The 20,287-nt window shown below is 30.0% G+C and overlaps 3 protein-coding genes across 4 annotated transcripts; 2 read left to right on the top strand and 1 right to left on the bottom strand.

Moving 5' to 3' along the window:
• Positions 1-3,499: 3,499 nt before the first annotated feature.
• Positions 3,500-4,715, top strand: LOC135954370 (uncharacterized). Of its 2 annotated transcripts, XM_065504518.1 has the most exons (5): positions 3,506-3,667; positions 3,821-3,958; positions 4,028-4,238; positions 4,315-4,408; positions 4,469-4,715. In XM_065504518.1, exons 1-5 carry the CDS (start codon positions 3,610-3,612, stop codon positions 4,685-4,687), a joined length of 720 nt encoding a protein of 239 aa, XP_065360590.1. In that variant the 5' UTR covers positions 3,506-3,609; the 3' UTR covers positions 4,688-4,715. The 2 variants fall into 2 exon arrangements, with proteins under 2 accessions (XP_065360589.1, XP_065360590.1); XM_065504517.1 differs by having other exon boundaries at positions 3,500-3,958.
• A 2,221-nt stretch (positions 4,716-6,936) lies between these two features.
• LOC135954866 (caspase Dronc-like) lies at positions 6,937-9,495 on the bottom strand. Its single transcript, XM_065505111.1, has 2 exons — positions 8,555-9,495; positions 6,937-8,076 (listed from the first exon to the last, which is right to left on the bottom strand). Exons 1-2 carry the CDS (start codon positions 8,990-8,992, stop codon positions 7,198-7,200), a joined length of 1,317 nt encoding a protein of 438 aa, XP_065361183.1. The 5' UTR covers positions 8,993-9,495; the 3' UTR covers positions 6,937-7,197.
• A 914-nt stretch (positions 9,496-10,409) lies between these two features.
• Positions 10,410-11,285, top strand: LOC135953508 (uncharacterized). Its single transcript, XM_065503441.1, has 2 exons — positions 10,410-10,724; positions 10,786-11,285. Exons 1-2 carry the CDS (start codon positions 10,440-10,442, stop codon positions 11,206-11,208), a joined length of 708 nt encoding a protein of 235 aa, XP_065359513.1. The 5' UTR covers positions 10,410-10,439; the 3' UTR covers positions 11,209-11,285.
• Positions 11,286-20,287: the final 9,002 nt, after the last annotated feature.

Below are 20,287 nucleotides of genomic sequence, written 5' to 3'. Positions count from 1 at the left end.
TCCTTAGCGGCCCCAAAGAGTCCTTATTCAGGACAACGATCGCCTTTCTTGAAGACCCCTCAGCGTCCGTAACCTTAACAACTTTCCAGTCTTGAGTTGGAAGCTGTGGGTTGCAGCACTGAAGGATCTCCATGATCTCCTCCGGGCTAGATGGCTCAGCTGGTATTTTAGCTATGGATCTAGGCTTTCGGGGTATCTCACTCACAGATACCACCTCAAGCCTAGACCCCGGCCATACCTCACCCAGTGATGCGACGGCAGTCTTTAGTAGCAACGCTGAGCGTTCATCTACGCAAGACATAAGTTTTACGTGACCCTGTTACCAACCAGCGTCATCGCATTGTGGAGGAGTGCATGGGTTCTCTTTGAGAACTTTCCAAAACACCAGTTTTTGCTTCACCATATCCCAATTCAATTGAGATATGGATCCGTCATTGGCACTCCGGTCGATAACCGCCCTGACAAGACTGTCTTTGACAATCTCGCTAAAGGACTTAGCTAACGACCTTTGTGTCGCTTTGGGCCTTTTAGGTCCCGGTTGCTGGCTCTTGGCCGCTGTATCCTTCTCTGAACGTTGCCGTTTAGACCCCGCTGGTAATTCAGCAGAAGGGGGAGCGGTCTTGGGACCAGCAATATAGGCTTTCGCCCAGGAGAGTGAAGCTTGTTGCTCCTTAGTGAGATCCTCGACTTTTTTAGAGCCAAGTTCCTCAACAAAGCGGTAAGCGGAACGCCTGGTGGTAGCAGCCCTTCTAGCAGGGTTTTTATGCCTGGGGTTAGTTTCAGAGCCGGAATTGGCCAGGGGTGATGCGTCTTCAGGACAGGAGGATTCCTTCACAAGACCTGAACGCACAGTTGGCATATGGGAAGCATCCGTGAGGGGCGACTTAGTCGCTTCCCCCTTAGAGGCACCCGAAACAGGGATTTAGCCGCCTTGGCGACTTGGGCTTTAGCGGCTTTGAAGGTACTTGGAGAGAAGTCCAGAGGTACCTCGCCGCTTAGGTCACTACCACCTATTGCCTTAGATTTTTTACAATCAGCCAATCTGGGTATGCCAGATTGACCTCTTGCAACACCAGTAGCATGCAGACTAGTCTGGCCCGATGTGATCACCTGACTAGCCTGAGTTACAGTAGCATTCGACTCACCACAGCCCGAAACCATCGCTGTTGGAGTAGGGTCCCCGGAGATTATGAAGCCCCCGACCGGGTACATGGGGCATGGCTTTCTTTCCTCCATGTGTCCTGATGGACAATTTATTGCATTTTATACCTGCTGCCAGGTGTTGAATAACTGCCGCCCCATTGGAGAAACAGACGCAGACCACCAGCCGCCCAATATGGGAAACAGACGCTGGTGGATTTCGGTCGGACATTAAAGAGTCCTTACGGACCAGCCGGACTATCCACCTTAACCACCCCTCTCAATGAGGGGAAAAGGGTTCGATGGAAAAAGCGTCTAATAGTCGCCCCAGAGGAGAACAGACGCTATCAGACAAAGGGGGGAGGGTAGTTCTTAGTATCATGCTCTACGCGTGCCCTTCTGGAATGGGAGACCCTGCCAGAGACAAGTTAAACTGTCCCCTCCAACATGGCCAACACGAATCATCGCACTTAAGCCTCTACATCGCGTCTAGATGACTACCCATCATAGCCGAATATAGCTCTCTTACTTGTTTATTTAATTATTGGAAAAATTTTATTTATTTATTTGTAACCCTCATTATCACAATGTAAATTTGTGTTTTAACATAAACTTAAACTGACAGTTTTCAACCAAAAATTATTTTAAATGACAGGATAACTAAAAAAACCAAACACAAAATATTTACAAATTAAATGATGAAAATATATTTTCATTAAATTTGGTTAATCCGGAAAAAAAATTCATAATTGCAATAAATTTTTTAATAAATATTATTAATTGAATATGAATTTTTTCACATATATTGTCCAATCTTTCAAGATGTATCAACAAAATCCGTAACGTAAAAATCTTCTTCAAAAAATACCATTATTTTAGGTATATTTTCTCATTTTGTATCTGAAAATCGTATTAAAATAAATTGCAAGAAAAATTACAATCATTTACAATAACATGAAAATTTAAATGATTTTACATTTTACTTTAAAATAAAAAATAATAAAAAATCAATTTATTTAAGAAATTATTTATAAATATTATGAATTGAAATCATGCTATTTATCACAGATTAGTTTTGTTCGCGTACTTGATAATTTGTAATAATTTGTAAAAATTATCACTCGAAGTTACGGGATTCCGTTCGTTTACTTTTAAAAACTTGTAACGAGAGAGCAAGAGAGTGTTAAAAAGGGGAAGCGCAAAAAGAGAAATTGTAGTTTGTGTGCATGTATGGGTTAAAAATAAAAAATTAGCAACAACATCAAGTAACTGAACAGTGTTACCATATATCAAGTTTTCAAAATATATGGCAACACTGTAACTGAATGAAATATTTGTATTTTTACGCTCTTACTGTGTGTTTTATTTACTTTCGGGTTGTGTACGTGTAAGTTCACGAAAATGTTCGTAATCTCAACAATATGAACGCCTACCAATGGTTAAAAGTGACAGTTCGTAGATAGAGAACATGATATTTTTCACTGGACATTTTTTGTCCAGTAAAAAATATCAACATAAAAAACGTTTAAAACATATGGTTGCAAATGTAAACAAAACTAAAAAGTTGGAAATTTATACAATTTACAAGTTTTGCAAAGAAAAGAAGTAAAATAGCCCAAAACAAACGATTTAAATTAATTTATAATAAAATACAACTTATTTTTAAAATTGTTGTTCGCGTACTTTTTTTTGATACTTTTCAGATTGAGAGTAATTTATTTTTACTCTCTAAAATAAAGTTACTGGATATTTTTTACTGGAAAGTACGCGAACACACCTTATTACACATATGCAACAAATGACAGCTGTCAAAAAAGTAATATTACAATTTTAAATAGGCAACGAGTATGGTATATATTTATCACTACAATTCATTTCAGTTAATTTGTAATATTAATGTTCAACCCTGTTTTTTTTCTGTAAATTGAATTCAGATTTGATTTAATTAAAATCTTAATAATTTAAAAAAATAATATAAATGTATTAAAATTTTAATTATTTTTTTGGGAAAGAATATTATTGAATACACACTTTATTGTTTTATAGATCAAAAATTTTCGTGTTTTTTTAATTCAACTGATCCCTTAATTTTTAATCGAGACTAAATGACGAAAAGGTCTTCTCCCCAGACCATGATCTCTAATTTGTTGACCAGTGTAATTAAAGGTTTTACAGAATATATCAACACTGCAGAACGCTGCAATTATAATACAACCTTGTATTGTGGTGTCGATAGCAAAGCTGATTAATTTTTTCATCACTTGATTGGAGCCTCAAGCTGTCAAATTCACTAATTTTTGTTGTTGTGAATACTACAAATGTGTTTTTGTTGTAACAACAAACATATGTAAAATTGACAGTAGCAGTTACAAGGAAGGAATAATCAGTTTGGGCATTCATTTAATTTGCGTTTGTAAATAAAAAAATTGCAAGAGCATATATATAAACAATTAAAATTAGTGATAAAATATGGATATAAACATTAAGTCTGAACCAGACATACTTGAAGATACGGTTTCCCAATCATGTGAGTTTCTCGATGAAAAGCCAGATATGGCCACAATTGGAGACACGAATGTGAAGATTAATCTTCAAAAGAAAGTTCGCGGAAAAATCCGACACGCAAAATATCAAACTAAAAAAAAATATAACAGTGCATTTAAAAATTGTAAACATATAGGTGAAGTAAAAAAAATGGACGAATTTACACTTTATTTGAAGAAACGATTTCTGGAAACATTTCACCGGGAAGGTTGCACGCCACAAGTAGTTGCAGGATATGCGAAAGGATATAATATCAATGTCGAGGAAGTAAACGGTATGTCTTTTTTTGGTTAATGTGATTATGAAAAAAAAATAGTCAATACAGATTGTTTATGTGTTGTAGAATTTTTTGATGCGGCCGCCAAAGAAGCCCAGCAGTACGTATATCAAGAATGTGATTCGTTGAGTTTTAGTAACATCACAGAATGGTTGAATTATTTCCAAGCATCTGGTGTGTCATCGCAGTGTAACTATGAATCGGCTTTAGTTATGAACGCCATAGCGAATAATGAGTATCATCCTGAGCCGGAGGCCATGCTAGGTGTTAATTTTAAGTATATATGAGACCCAATGAATTTTTAACTATTCATACATATTTATTATACTTGCCTCTATATTTTATTATTCTAGAGCCATTTACAAATTTCTTAGTAACGCTTTAATGGGCCGGCCACAAACACCATTGGATGAAGCTTCGGCCAAATTTCTATCCAACGAATTTCAGGTAATTTCTTAGATTTATTTTAAAAAAGTATGTAAACGCTATCTTAATGTTTTTGTTTAGAATCTAATAAATGAAGCAAACACTGACGAAGCCGATGATGATGTACGAAACATGAAAAGAAAAATTGAATATTCTTTAAGTTTTAATAACACAAATCATAGATTCTATAATTTGGATCCTTTAAATACAGATCATGCACAGTTAGAAAGGTGTTGCATTACAAATGTAAATTATAACAATTTAAAGCTTAAAAATATTGTAACAATGTTGAAAAAATAATAAAAATAATTTTAGTAATAAACAATAATCACGATTCTACGTATTAGACAATCATGGATAGTCCGATTTTAAAATTGCACTTTGTTATATACAGGCTTGTCACACATTTTGTTCGGAATGATTTCAATTCCGTAGATTTTATTCCGATCGATTTTGTTTTATGTTCATCAGATTCCGTGTAATTTATTAATTCCAAAAATATTTCATAATTCCTTATTTCTGATTTTAATTTCGCAGCGTTTTTCAAATTAAAACAAATGTGAATTTTTTGAAATTTTCCACTTTCAATCGGAGTTGAATTCTGTGAAACAGATACGATATAAAGTGTCGGCCAAAACATACTGAACAAAATCAATATATAGGTATATATGTAGATCTTTCTTCTAGTTAAAGCAAAAATGAAAACATACCTTTTAGGTACCTCTTATGGAATGGCCTTCGCAGGCATCGGACGTTAGTTAATCCAATAGAACACCTTTGGGGAGTGCTGAAGTGGAAACTGTAGGGTTTCAGTCCAAAAAATAAAGACGAATTGTGGGAAAAAATCCACGAAGAGTAGTTTTCCATTGACAAGGACGTTTGCAAAAAATAGGTTGATTCCATGAGCAATGAAGTTGCGAAAAAAAGGTGGAGCAACAAAATGTTAAAATAAAATAATTTTTTAACAAAAAATAAAAAGATGTGCCTATAAAAATTGAATCCGTTTACGCGTTTCTATTATTTTTTCCAGTAATAATAATGATTCTTTAGATTGTTAGTCATATCGTCCCCTCAATAAAACAATAGTGTATAAGCATATACACCATTATTTTATTATTGCATAATAAGAATCTACATAACTGATCTTATAAACAGAAATGCATATGAAATTACAAAATTTGAAAAAAAAAAGTTGGGTTCTACCAAGGTTGGGCCAAAATATTTTAAGAACATATTGGGTCATACAAAACTGGTTTTAATTTTTTGAAATTTACATACATAATAGGTCTACTTCGGAAGGCTCTGAACCTCGCAGTAATACAAATTTTTTATACTATTTGTATACATATATATTTCCCAAAATTTATTGAAATCGATTTTGAAAACAAATTGTTTAGAAATCGAAAAATGTGTTATTAAAAATTCCAATTTCATACTATTCCTTAAATGTTTATCATATTTGCTGACTAAATTCTCTTAAATTATTTGATACTTGTCATCTGGGCTGCATTCCAGTAGTATGATTTTTGCATACACATAACTTATCTGTGTCAAATTTTGGTTCGATATCGATATTTATACAGGATAATGTGATTTTGGGAAGTGTTGCTAGGGTTAGGAGAAATCATGGACCAATTCTTACTATTTTATACAAAGTTTGGCCTTTTATCATAAATATAATGTGTGCAAAATTTCAATACCACACTGATTAGGAGAATGATGAATAGTTTTGTATAAATCCAGTTGTTTTTGGTTGGATATACAAAAAGACGGACATAGCTTAAACTTTGTTTTGTCTCCGATGAATATTTCTCCATGTTACACACGGAATAACAAATAAAATTAAAAATCCGGAAAGCTTACCGCTATTAGCAAAAAATCAGGAAAAAAACTGAAATTTTAATTTTCAAATGCGAATTTAATCATCCCAATTATGAAAAAAAATCCCCGGGAGTTTTTTACCTTTCTCATTTTTCCTATTCAAATTCTATGTTAAAAAAAAGGGAAAAAACACCCGGGGAATTTTTTTTTTTCATAATTGGGATGATTAAATTCGCATTTGAAAATTAAAATTTCAGTTTTTTTCCTGATTTTTTGCTAATAGCGGTAAGCTTTACGTTGTTTTATATCTCTTCTAGTAGATTCCATATATATGTCTTCAAAATCGGATCGAGAATAAAAATTCGATCATTTAATTTTCCATATACCCCATTTGGTGGCCATGAGACTCCACAAACTCCCCTCCTTGGTGTTTAAAATCCAAATTCACAACTTAACTATGCCTTCTCTATATTAAAATTGGACTATTATTTTAGAAATTACAGAAGACTTTAGAGTTCTTTATATAATGGGATCAAATCGACGAATATACTGAACTTTATTATTCATCTACTACTGCATTTGCCGTATGTTGGGATTTGTGGTATTTGTATTTCGCAATGAAGCATAAGTCTGCGGTTACTGAGCGTTTATAAATACAGATTATATCGATTTGATGACTAGACTGACTTTTTTTTTTGGAATTTCTTAAAATAAATCACACTGTAGTATTTTTAAAAATAAAATTGTAAATATATATATATTTTATATATAAATTTTCTTAATTTATGTATTACAAATTAACTATGAAAGTAATACTATTACATATTGCAAATATAATCGGTACATTTTGTAATAAAAATACTTTATCTTAATTTAAGTAACTACAATAAAATATAAGTAAATTTACTTGGAATTGTTTGTATAATAATAATGTTAAGCAATATAAACTTTTGGCAGCACTGATCAGTGGAAGAACATACATACATAAATTAATTTACAGAAATGCCGGGATTAAAATAAAGGATTTTATTAAAGCCTATATTGACATAACTGGCCGTTTGCAATTCATTGCTATTTGTGCGCAATTTGGCTATATCGGCTTGAATTATTTTCAGCATTTCTTCGAAGGATGTATTGTGAGCGTGTGCCGCCATAGTATCAACAAAACTCTGAATGTACCAGGAGCCATCATCAACATCACGATGAGCCACAAAACCTGCTGTCGTGGCATGGCATTTGATAACATCCGATAGTTGAGCAATATTATTTATAGAACGTTGACTAGTGCCTGTACCAGTGCCAACGCTTTCGGTTTGTGTTTTAACGGTAACACCCTTATCCGATATTTCCCCACGACAATAGGGATAAATGAAAATTTTCGGTTTACCCACTAACTGTGCACAGTTTTCATGGTAGAAACGTTTTTCAATTTCTTCCATCTTCACCACTGAGCCATCGTTGAATGTTATCCATTGTGCGCCGTTAAGAAGCTGGCCGTGTGTCATTAATGCCATGACAAAACATTCGGTGTCTTTTATTTCCTGCAAGCTCAATAGCTCATCGAGTAGTTCAAAGAATTTCTTTTGCGACAGATTTTTGTAGGCGTACAATTTAAAATTCAATTGCTTAAACAGCGACAGTAGTGAATGGGTATCTTCGTCCGCTCCTAAACGCGACTTGTCGGCTGGAAAATCTACAATATTAACCATGAAGAAAACGCCCCGGTTATTTTTACTCTCCATGGGATAAGTTTCAATACTGGGATGTTTGAAAATGCGTGATGCATTGCGAACGCATACATTTTTCTTTGGTTGAATTGTATCCTTATATTGGTGTAGAGTAATATTATCCGAAAGTGAGCGAGAAAACTGAAAAAAAACAATTATAATTAAATTTGTTTCTGTAGGTATGTAGTTGGTAAACTAATTATCTTTTTATAGATTTAAGTAACTGTATAAGGCATAATGAACCGTATAACAAATAATTTCCGACCTCACCCAAATTATTTTTATTCTTCGACATATTTTTTTTTTATTATATTCGAATTTTTATAAGTTACATTTTTCTTTGGAAGTAACCATGGGAAGTAATAATCTATTACCATAAATAATAAAAAAAAAAACGGAACAAATCAAGATTCCAGTAACAGTTTATATTTTTTCGTTAATATTTATATTTTCAGTATTGCCGGCTATTACGAGTTAGGGCCTTCCTATATTAAGGTAACGATATGTAACTACATACAATGTTAAAGTTTCCATTGTATTTTCAACCACTGTATATCCGTATAAAGAAAAAACAAACACTTTCAATATTGACCGAATTTGAATTTGTACAAACTCTTACCTGTCTACTTGTGGTACCATCTCTATCATCGATGTTATTGTTTTCAACATTCTCTTGAATAAATTCACTATTTGCGGTGATTGCTGTACCCATTTTTTTACTTGTACTTATTGAAATCGTACGATCATCGTCGTCGTACAATAATTTTAAAGCATCCTTATAATTCAAATCGATAAAAACTTGTTTCAATTTATCAAAAGCTTCTGGACCTCTTTGAGTTATCTTCATAAACAATCTTTTGTGACGTTCCCTTTTAATCGTATCGTCATCACAAGGCCCTGCTGTCTGCTTTTCTGGTTCGGAATGGTGGATGTTCTGTATCATGACATTACTCAATAAATTATATTGATAACAAGCATCACACAATGTTTTGAAGTCTGTTACAATAATCAATTTATCAATGTTATCTGAAATAATTTTACGTTGAGTAGCATCCATTGTGAGTTTTATTGATCTTATACAGTTGTTTTAGTGACGTAGTAGTTGTTGCCTTTTGGGGAAATCTGAAGTTTATTTGGATGTCAATGACAATGATTTCGGCAGTATATTTGGAGGCAGTGATTTGTAATGTTTAGGAAGTTATTAAGATTCTCCTCTAAAAATAGCAATGGTTTCTCTCTTTCCTACACACACAAGTTGTCTCTCTTTTTACTATAATATAATTATAATATTTTAACTATTCCAGAACAGTTCCTTTGTTCGACTTTTCGTTATCTTTCTTCACTCTATGCAGCAGTCTTTGTTTAGTTTTTAATCCTTATTTTCTCAAAAGCAAGTTATTATTTTAATATCCCGATAATTTTATCTAATAAACAAATCAATTTATTTTTTGTCGTAATTGTTTAACTATAAAATATTTATGTTCAATTTTGTTAAAATTTCTTTTGAAACAAAAGGTTTCGTTTAATTAAAAGTGCACTTGTTCGTTTAATAGCTTGCAATTTACTAAACAATAATAACTAAAAAAATTATGATGATGATGAAATTCATAATAAATAGTATTAACAGTTGTAAAATTGTGTATGTTTTCTATAAATTCAACAAAGAACAGGGTTGTATGGTTATAAATTATGTATTTAGTTAATGGGAAAGTCTTGAATTTTTAAAAGTTGACATATTTTACTATAAAGTCATCTCCAAAATAGTTTGGACATGCAGAGTCTGCACGTTTTAATTTTTTGATAGTCAGTCATATTTTACTGTAAAGTCAACTCAAAATTTAGTATTTTGAAAAATAGTTGTCAAAAACTTTGAATTGTCAGTCACTGTATACAGATGGTGGAACAACGGGGTGTAGGGAATTTAATTTTTTTTGGTGTTCTTTGAGCATTTGTTTGTTTATAAATAACCTGGCGTTTACACATGCAAGTAACTGAACACATTTATTCGTTTGCCCTAACCCAATCACTATGCATGTGTAAATTTACATAATTGTATTAGTGCAAAAGTATGAATGTGTTGAGTTTTTGCAACTGTTACTTACATGTGTAAACGTTAGATAAATGAAATAAAAATATAATTTAACATATTAATATCATAAACAATATTCATTGTTAGCTGAATTCATACAATTATTTTAGTACTTTTAAAATTATTATTTTATTAAGAACGGTTTTATGGAATGAATTGCTGGAATTTTTCAATTATGATTTTAATATTAAATTAATTCATTCAAAGCTTTGATTTTTGTTTACCAATAATCAATTACAATTATCAAGTTCTGTCAATTTGCATTAAGTTTTAGCGGTTTTTTGTTAAAAATCCTTTTTTAAATTTACATTGTACTATGGCATCACTCATAAGTTATCATTTCACTGTGGATGTCAAAGTTCTACAATTCTATTGTTTACTTTTTTTATTTTATTGTGGAATAAATAAATAATAAATGCATGATTTTGCTGCAAAACGTAATGCACTTTTTGCATGCCTAGATGATGCCAGCACCGAACTTAAGGGAACCGTGTTGGACCAAGCAAATTCCACAACAGCACTCAGCAGAACTGCCCAAGGTGGCCTGGAAATGAACTATCGTCAAGGAGGTGGCACCCGAAATAAACAAACAGCATCAGAACGAACTCTTCATCATTTGAGGGGAAAGGAGAGTATATTTAAGAAACCCGAATTACCCATTGCTAGATGTTTGAAACCCAGACGTTTGCCAGACTACCAGGTATGTATTCATTTTCAAAAACAAATTTCACTATTCAACTAATCGATCAATTTCACCATAGATTAATCCCCACAAATGGAAGAAATATTCATTGGAGGATGTCGATATATCTGACCAGACAAATTCATCGGCGGCTTTTGAATTTCTACGAAAAATCGATGAACATAAAGATTCTCTAGAATCGCCTGAAAAAGATGAGGGGGATAAGACAAAAATTGAATTTAAAAAGTCCAGTAAAATACGTCGTAATTTAAAATCTTTGGAATCTTTGGAGAAAATGGATACCGAAATCGATTCGCCCAAATTGAAGGGTTCCAAATTGGTTATGCCAGAGTATGTGGTGGGACAAAAGAAAACATCGTCGATGTTTAAAAAGAAATCGATAAATATGGCAAATTCTAAGGAGAAAATAGAAAGAGCGGCGGGTAAATTACTGCTGTCTCATCTGCAGGAAGATGATGATGAAGATGATAATGATGTTTAAAAATGAGGAAGGACACATGATGTTACCAAACATACACATATAAAAAGTTATTGAAATATACTTAAATACTTTTTGAAGCTAGTTTTTTACTTCTTAGTTAAGTTAGTGTAGTTTTATATGAAATTATATCATATGTATTTTATTTGATTATACGGATATTTTTTTTAAGAATATGGATATCATCTGCAAATACATTTGTTTTTAATTTTGTTTAAACAAATTATATTTTTAAATTTAGTTCCTGAATGCATACATTTGGCGTTAAAACTAGAATTAGTTCTAGATAGTACGTGTTCTTACCATTTCATATTCAGCCCAATTATGAAAAAAAAAATTCCTCGGGAGTTTTTTCCCTTTTCTCATTTTTCCTATTCAAATTCTATGTTAAAAAAACGAAAAGGGAAAAAACTCCCTACATGATCTAGAAATTTGTATAAATCCATGATAATTCTTCAAATATGAACATAAGATGTTAATCGGGTCTAACCTGGACCGTATATGCTGACAGACTGAATCTACTTACTACATTTCATAACAGCACATCTGCATGATTATTACCAATATTTAGTAAGACACATTTTAAACTTAGCTTTGAGCTGTCCATGAGTGTTCTATTTTCATTAAAATGCCTGCTAAAAAACGATTTCTTACCTTGAGTTAAAATATTTCTTTCATTGATTCTAGATCCTAGCAGCTCTGATCTCTTTTTTGTAGGGCTAAATTCTCTTATCAAGTCACTTAAGGCATCTTGTGAAAAAATTGAAGGCATCATTAACAATTCAAAAATCGCCATAGTCCAACTTAGGTTTTTACGGAATGAAAAATTGATCACGGCCACTTTTACGTCCACTTTTTTGATTTATCTAAAATCGGAAAACGGCTACACCGATTTGGCTAATTTTTTGTTTAAATGTTCGCAATAGTTCACAAAAGTTTTTTACGATCTGTGATCACTCATACTTTTAACCAAAAATCGATTTTTTATATAAAAACTCACAATATCTAAATTCGTTAATAACTTGGCCAATAAGGGTTTAATCAACAAAAGGAGCACGATAAGTGATCAGTCATATTTCTGAATAAAAATCGATTTTTTATATAAAAACTCAAAATATCTAAATTCGCTAATAACTTGGACAATAAGCGTTTAATCAACAAAAGGAGCTCGATCTGTGATCTCTCATATTTCTGGCCAAAAATCGATTTTTTATTTAAAAACTGAAATAATTAAAAACCGCTAATAACTTGACCAAAAACCGATTTTTTATATAAAAACTCAAAATATCTAAATTCACTAATAACTTGGCCAATAAGCGTTTAATCAATAAAATGAGCTCGATCTGTGATCACTTATATTTCTGACCAAAAATTGATTTTTAATTTAAAAACTCAAAATATCTAAATTCACTAATAACTTGGCCAATAAGCGTTTAATCAAGAAAAGGAGCTCGATTTGTGATCAATTATATTTCTGACCAAAACTCGATTTTTAATTTAAAAACAATAAGCGTTTAATCAAGAAAGGGAGCTCGATCTGCGATCACTCATATTTCTGAACACAAATCGATTTTTTATATAAAAACTCATAATATCTAAATTCGTTAACGACTTGGCCAATAAGCATTTAATGAGGAAAAGGAGCTCGACCTGTGATTACTTATATTTACATATATTCTCTCAGTAACGCTTCCATGTATATTTTATTTTATGCATTGGCGTAGATAGGGGGTGTTCAAAACCACCCCAGAAAGTTTTGAAGTCGCAGAAAGATTTTTTTGGATTTGTAGATTGTTCCGTTAAGAGATTCATATGCCCTAGAACATTAATCATGGGGTTTTTGGAACCCAAAAAGTTAAAAGATATTCCAATGCCAATCGTACAACGGAGCACATGTAATGTTTGGTTTTTACAAGCTAAAATAAAGGAGTCAAATCCGTAAACCTTTTTGGTTCATTTTTTATCCGACAGGCTAAACTTAGTTATTGTGGATTCGTGTTCACACATATCATCAGCGCAAACATTCTTATCATAGAGGCATTATGCATTACTATTAGTTCTGCTAGTTGCGAGAATATAACAATGGTTACGTAGTGCAATGCTTCAGGAACGATTTTCAAATTTAGCAGTTTTTTTTTTTCAATTCAATTCTTTATTTATAAAATTATTTGTACAAAGGCGTATTTATATATTGTTACGTTTTAACCTTTTCAAAACGCTGCACAGTGGGTTGAATTGTACCCAAAGTGGCGATTAATTCATAGAAGCAGTAGTTTTAAAATATTATATTTTTTTAATGATGAGTTATTATAAGCACATAAAAACACAGCATTTTAGAAAAAAAAGGTTAAAAAAAATTTTTTTAACCCTTTAAGCGCATTATTGTTTTTTGTTAAATTTACATTAGCATAAATTTAATTTAAAATCTAATTTTTGTTTTTCACAAAATTTTATAAATGTACAAATTTTTTTAAAAAAAGCCTCAAAAGACAATATTATAAATTTTTGTAATGAACAATCATAAATACATAAAAACACAACTTTAAAAAAAATTTAAGAAAAAAATGTTTTAACCTATTTTGTATCAGAATATGTTTTTTAGCAAGAGGAGTTCTTTCACTATATCTTAAATAAGTAAAAAACCTCAATAAACCCGCACTATTTTTTTTCTCTATATAGAAGCTGAAAGTTCATATTTTAAGTGCATTTAATGGAATTTACCCGATCTCGCCCTGATTTTTTTTTAAACTTAATCTATATATCGAAAACCCCCAATAATGGAGAACTTTAAAAAAAATCTTAAAAAATGTTTTCAAAACATTTATCTAAACAAAAATTATTTATTTATGTTCTCAAATAACTGAAGTTGATGGTTCCATTTTAATATTTCTACTTTTAACAGATTTAACAAAAAATATAAGCTCTCGAAATATCACAATTTTCAATTTTAACCACAGCACGCAAAATTTGTAAAAATTATTTGGCTTTGACCGCTCACTGCCAATAAAGTAAGTTACTCACAACTGTAATTTTAGCAGTTTGTGATGTATTATTTAATGCACTTTAACCCAATACCAAACATGACTGAAACAGATAAAGTTCAGCTTTTGAATTAATCGCCACTTTTGTTACATTTCAACCCTCTGTACGCTGGTTTATTTCCTTTAAATAAACCGGATACTTTTGATTGCAAATAAAAGCAGTTTAGTAGTTTGAAAATTGTAACATCTCTTTATTTCTTTAAAATGTACAACAACAGAATTAAATAGCCACTCAATGTTTTTTATACACGTTTATAAATTCTCAGAAATACAGACACAATTTATAATGTACACGAATTCAATTGAAAAACACAACACACTTTAAGGCACTCACTCAGTTGATGTTTATTCGAAAAGCGTCTCTGATAAACTCTCTCTCGACTGCAACCTCTGCCACTATTTATAACACTGCATAATCATCTAGAAAGCTCTATTTCTACAATGTTCTTTAACTGAATATTCGAGTTCGAATATACGGTCGCAGCGTTGCCAACTTACATATAGAGAGTTTAGATATAAATAAATCTTTTCAACTCAAAAATAGTATTTTGTCTAACTAATATAACTAGTATATCCCGGTGCACTTCGCTACGCCTATCCTAGTAAAATTAAACTACATACAATGGTATGAAAATAACACATGCAAAATATTGAGAATCTCTCAATTACTGTTTACTTGATATTCAAACATTAACTAATTTGGTATGGGAGATACTACTTCACTGTTCTGATCCCACCCATTTGTATGTATTTTATGTAAAAAAAACTCATATTAAGCTTCACTTTAACTTTCCTTTATATGGGAGGCTTCATTCCAACTAAGCCGATCATGTTTAGCTAAACTTTGTAAAAGGATCAAGAATAAATTCGTTTTTAATATGGAAATAAATTGATTGATATACATTTTAAATACTTTTAGAATTATAGTTCTCCAGATATTCGAAATTAATTATTTACTTTGTATGAGAGGTGCCACCACTAATGCAATCCCGACCATTTTCAGCCAATCTCTGTAAAATGGTAATAGAGCTATGCGGACAAAGTTTGAAAAATCATGTAATTATAACTTTGTATGGGAGGTGACTCACATCCTTTTCCGACCCTCCCATTTTGGTTCCCCAGACATTCGAAATTAATATTTACTTTGTATGGGAGGTGCTACGTCCTCTAATCTAATTTCGCCTATTTTCAGCTAACTCCGCACAGTAATAAGAAATTAATTCGTAAAAAGCTTAAACACTTTTATAATTGTAATAGTTCTCCAGATATTCGAAATTAAATATTTACTTTGTATAGGGTGTGCCACGCCCACTATTCCAATCCCGAAAATTTTCAGCGAAACTATGCAAAATGATAAAAGAGCCATATAGACAATTGAAAAATCTTGAAATTATAGTTCACAAAATATTTAAAAATAACTATTTACTTTGTATGGGAGGTGACTCGCCACCTATTCCGATCCATCACATTTTTGGTTAAACTTCATGCAGTGATAATAAATTGATAAATTGGTATAAAGTTTAAAGCCCGTCACAATTATAGTTCTGCAGATATTATAAAATAACTATTTACTCACAATTACATATTGAGAAAATAAAAAAAAACCTTCAAAATATTTCTTACAAGCGACTTTAAATTATTAAAATATTCTTCTTCATTGTTTTCTATAACAACTCTCACATAAAACAGAGCGAAATCAATACTGTTTAATTGTTTCTCTTATTTATTTACAACAACAACCACACGCATTGCTTTGTTTACTTTTTAGCTTAACCTTCGCTTTACCAAAGTTTTTTTATGTACATGGTTTACCAATACCCTTCTATAAATATATGTGACACTACACTTCTATAAATATATGCGACGAACGAAATTTTCAAAAATTTAAAAAAACTTATAAAAAGTTTAAAATGTTTCTATTAAAGTCTATATAACTCTAAAATTTGTTCAGTGAGTATAAATTTCATTTAAATCGAAAGAAAATTAAAAAAATATTAAACCAATAAAAACGATGTGGTCACCCGGGTGGGTATTGTTAAAGCGAAGGTTTAGGTTCTCATGTACACGTTTTTGCATATGTTTTAGTAACATCTTTAAACGCGTATAACTCCTAAAAAACTAAACCGATTTCAATAAAATATATATTCTGCACTTCTGTGAATAAATCCCTTTAAAATGGTATATTTCTTCCCAAATTGAATGTATAATGTGAGCGTAAAAGGGGTCTAAAGAAATCGACTTGCCTATTAATATTATGATAAGGAACAAATAACAGTTTAGATCAAGCTACGCTTATGATTTTATGACCATAAGATTCATTGTACATATTTTAAAATCAAATGTAAATCAAACATAACCCAAACCTATATGAATAAAAATTATCATTCAACAATATCATTCAAAAATCGTGGATATCTGTATAAATTAAGAATTTATTACTGAGAAAGTCCTATTTCGGGACGACATTTATATGGGGCCGGCTGAAATAATGGACAGATTTTAACCAGTTTCAATTTCTTTATTTGTTGACCTGTGTAATAAATACTCTGAATTAATACAATACATTACCAGTGTAATCAAATTAAACAACATAGTTTTCTTTTATTATTTGGACATTTAACATTTAATTCTTTATTTTCCTTCATCGGTTTAATTAATTTTTAATAATTTTAGTTTTTTGCACAATGAAAGTTGGTTGGTTTTCTTTGACTATTTGTTGATTTGTTTAATAATTTTGTTTTCATTCTTTTACTAAATTAATAATAAATGCATAAAATAATATTTTAGAAAATGTCTTGAATTCTATAACTCTACATTCAGTATTATTCGTACATACATACAATATGCTACACAACAGTTTACTTATTTTTTTTTTCTTAATTTTTTATTTTGATATTTAATAAACATAAATTCTATTTAGTAAATTTAATTTAATAAATTTAAAATATTTATTCATAACCCAGACATGCCTTTTCATTATGTTTGAAAAAGGAATTTATTAAGAATTGTATTTTAAAGAAATATTTTTTGAAAATTTCTAGGACATGCCTGTCGTTATACATATAGTACATATTTGTTTTAGAGACATTCAATTACTATTGTTTTGAAAAGAATTTGATTTATTTTTGCACTATGGCTAGGGAAGTTGTTTATGAGGTTTAACTGAGAAATTCAATTTGTATTTCGAATGTGTTAGAGAGAGAGATAGAGAGAGAGAGCGAGAGACATAAAACATTTATAAAATTTCGAAATGTACAATATTTTCTGTTTGTTATTTTTGTGTTTTCTTTTACTGATAAACAATTGATTAATGATATTTTTTTTATAAATTTAAAGAACATATGAATTTAGTTTTGTCTAATTTTAGTTTTATGACTAAAAAGTGCTTGATTTTTAGTAAAATTTTGTGTTAATGAAACAATTAAAATGATGTGTGTTGTGTTTGTTTTAATAAAAGAAATTTGTTATTTGTTTAAATCACATAAAATCACTAGTTAATTTAATTGTTGTTTTCCTTTTGTCAGTTGATAAAATTAAAATCTAATTTAGTTTTATTTCAAGCTCAAATCTGTTTAACCTTTTAATAATATGTAATAATATTTGGGGGATGTTGTTTTGTCTTAAATAATTCTTAATTAATAACTTATTTCAATAACAAATTCTCTAAAATTTATTTATTAATATTACTTTGTTTTGTTTATCAAATAAAAAAATTCAGTCCAAATTGAGCTTTTATATTTTGTTTTGTTTTTTTTTTTTTCAAAATATTTTTGTTTTATTTTGTATTTAAAATTGTTATAAAATGAAGAAAAGTAAACTATTTCTAACAAACGATATGTATTATGTTATTAAATTATTATTTATATTAAATTGTTTAATATGTATAATGTTTGAAAATAAAGTAATCGTTTTGCTTTTCCACTTTGTTAGTTATATTTGTTTGTTTTTTTTTATAAAAAAATATAGTTATAAACATGTATGTATATTCTACTAATAAATAATAAAAAAGTCAATTAAATAATAAAACATGATTTTTGTTTTTTGGAATTTTTAAATAAAACTCGATGTGTATGCAGTTTGGATACTATACTCCGTTAACAAATTTTATATTTTTATTTTTTACACTTTAAACTTCCAATAGTAAAATAAGTCTTATAATAGGACTTTCCAAAAGGTTTCAATAATATAATTTATTAAAAAAAGAAGAGTCCATGAGCAATTTCACAAATTCCCCAACAAAAATCAAAAAATAATTATTGCATAAAAAGTCTTAAAAAAATGGCATCACATGTCGGAAAATTGCATCAATAAAAGGACAGAAAAATATGTCCAAAATATGCTTGCTGGTTTTCTTATCACTGGAATTCTATTCACAGTAACGTTTTGAATTTGCACATTTTATGTTAAGTTTCGAGTTTTGTAAAATAATTTTAAAAAAAATGGAATTAAATATTTTTAGGTTTTGGAAATTTTTTTTTTTTTTTTCGAAATTGTGTTTTAATTTTTTTTCCAAATTTTTTTTAAATCAAAAAAAATTTAATTTTTTTTTAAATTGTTTTGGAAATTTTTTTTTTTCGAAATTGTTTAAATTTGTTGAAAAAGTTTTTTTCGAAATTTTTTTAATTTTTTTATTTTTGAATAAAGAATTTATGACAAAAACAATTTTTTGATGAAAAAAAATCCGGTTAAAAATTTGACACATTGTAGGTCCAAATTACTATAGCCTTATATAATCGTTGCAATGGACTTTCTATATTAATGACTTAGTAATCCAGATATATGTAGATCAAAAGTGGGCCAAAAATCGAGGTTATCCCGGTTTTTTCCTTATATCTCAGCAATTTGTTTGCCGATTTTGTCGATTTTAATTAGCAACCAAGCCGGAAGAATTCTCGATATATTATACATACAGACGGACATGGCTATATCGACTTCGCTATCTATAACGATCCAGAATATATATACTTTAAATATAAAAATATTCTGAAATCGACAACCCATTATAATTTGATATCAAAAACTAAATTCTACAATTACAAACATTTTTTTAAACTTAAATTTAAAAAAAAACAAGTAAGAGTGCTATATTCGGCTGTGCCGAATCTTATATACCCTTCACCAAATTATACTTCAAAATTTTAAATATTTTTAGGTAAACAAAATTTAATTTTTTTTCCAGTTGTTTTTTGAATTATTTGAAAAAAAAATTTTTCGATTGTTATTTTAAATTTAATTATTTTTTTTTTTTAAATTTAAAATTTTTTTTTTTAAATTTTAAAATTTTTTTTTTTTAAATTTAAAAATTTTTTTTTTTTAAAATTTTAAAAATTTTTTTTTTTGTTTTTTCAATTTTTTTTTTTAAAAAAAAAAAAATTCGGGTTCAAAATTTTTTTTCCCGATTTTGACCCATTGTAGGTCCAACTTACTATATTCTTATATACGTCGTTGCAAATGTCTTTGAAATATCTATCATTAGATATCCATATTGTCTATATTAATGTCTTAGTAATCCAGATATAGGTAAAAAATAGGTCAAAAATAGAGGTTGTCTTGGTTTTTTCCTCATATCTCAGCCATTTGTGGACCGATTTTGCTGATTTTAAATAGCAAAATTCTCGAAAGCATGTCTGACCGAATTATTGAAGATTTGGATCCCGAAGATATCTGGGGTCTTCAGAAAACTGATTTCAACAGACAGACAGACAGACAGACGGACAGACAGACAGACAGACGGACATGGCTTAATCGACTCCGCTATCTATAAGGATCCAGAATATATATACTTTATAGGGTCGGAAATGAAAAATGTAGAAATTACAAACGGAATGACAAACTTATATATACCCTTCTCACGAAGCTGAAGGGTATAATAAAGTTATGGTTTGAATTCAGTTGTACCTATTATGGGATATCATTGCAACCGAAATTGAATTTGACGGATTTAAAGGAAATATGTAAAATTGTTTCTGATTTTCTAATACTTAATGTCAGATTATTTCTTTAAGTTAATAATTTACGTCTTTGTAATCTTAAATTTCCAG

This window comes from Calliphora vicina, chromosome 3 (genome assembly GCF_958450345.1).
Source record: "Calliphora vicina chromosome 3, idCalVici1.1, whole genome shotgun sequence".
NCBI lineage: Eukaryota > Metazoa > Arthropoda > Insecta > Diptera > Calliphoridae > Calliphora > Calliphora vicina.
This window is presented reverse-complemented; position numbering and strand designations above follow the sequence as displayed.

What these genes read in the sequence shown, in the direction of transcription:
- LOC135954370 (XM_065504517.1), top strand. Translation starts at nt 3,610, where the DNA reads ATGGATATAAACATTAAGTCTGAACCAGACATACTTGAAGATACGGTT. An exon ending in ATGCTAGGTGTTAATTTTAA is followed by an intron (nt 4,239 to 4,314) that starts GTATATATGAGA and finishes TTATTATTCTAG; the next exon opens with AGCCATTTACAAATTTCTTA. An exon ending in TTCTATCCAACGAATTTCAG is followed by an intron (nt 4,409 to 4,468) that starts GTAATTTCTTAG and finishes GTTTTTGTTTAG; the next exon opens with AATCTAATAAATGAAGCAAA.
- LOC135954866 (XM_065505111.1), bottom strand. Translation starts at nt 8,992, where the DNA reads ATGGATGCTACTCAACGTAAAATTATTTCAGATAACATTGATAAATTG. An exon ending in ATGGTACCACAAGTAGACAG is followed by an intron (nt 8,077 to 8,554) that starts GTAAGAGTTTGT and finishes GTTTTTTTTCAG; the next exon opens with TTTTCTCGCTCACTTTCGGA.
- LOC135953508 (XM_065503441.1), top strand. Translation starts at nt 10,440, where the DNA reads ATGCATGATTTTGCTGCAAAACGTAATGCACTTTTTGCATGCCTAGAT. An exon ending in GACGTTTGCCAGACTACCAG is followed by an intron (nt 10,725 to 10,785) that starts GTATGTATTCAT and finishes ATTTCACCATAG; the next exon opens with ATTAATCCCCACAAATGGAA.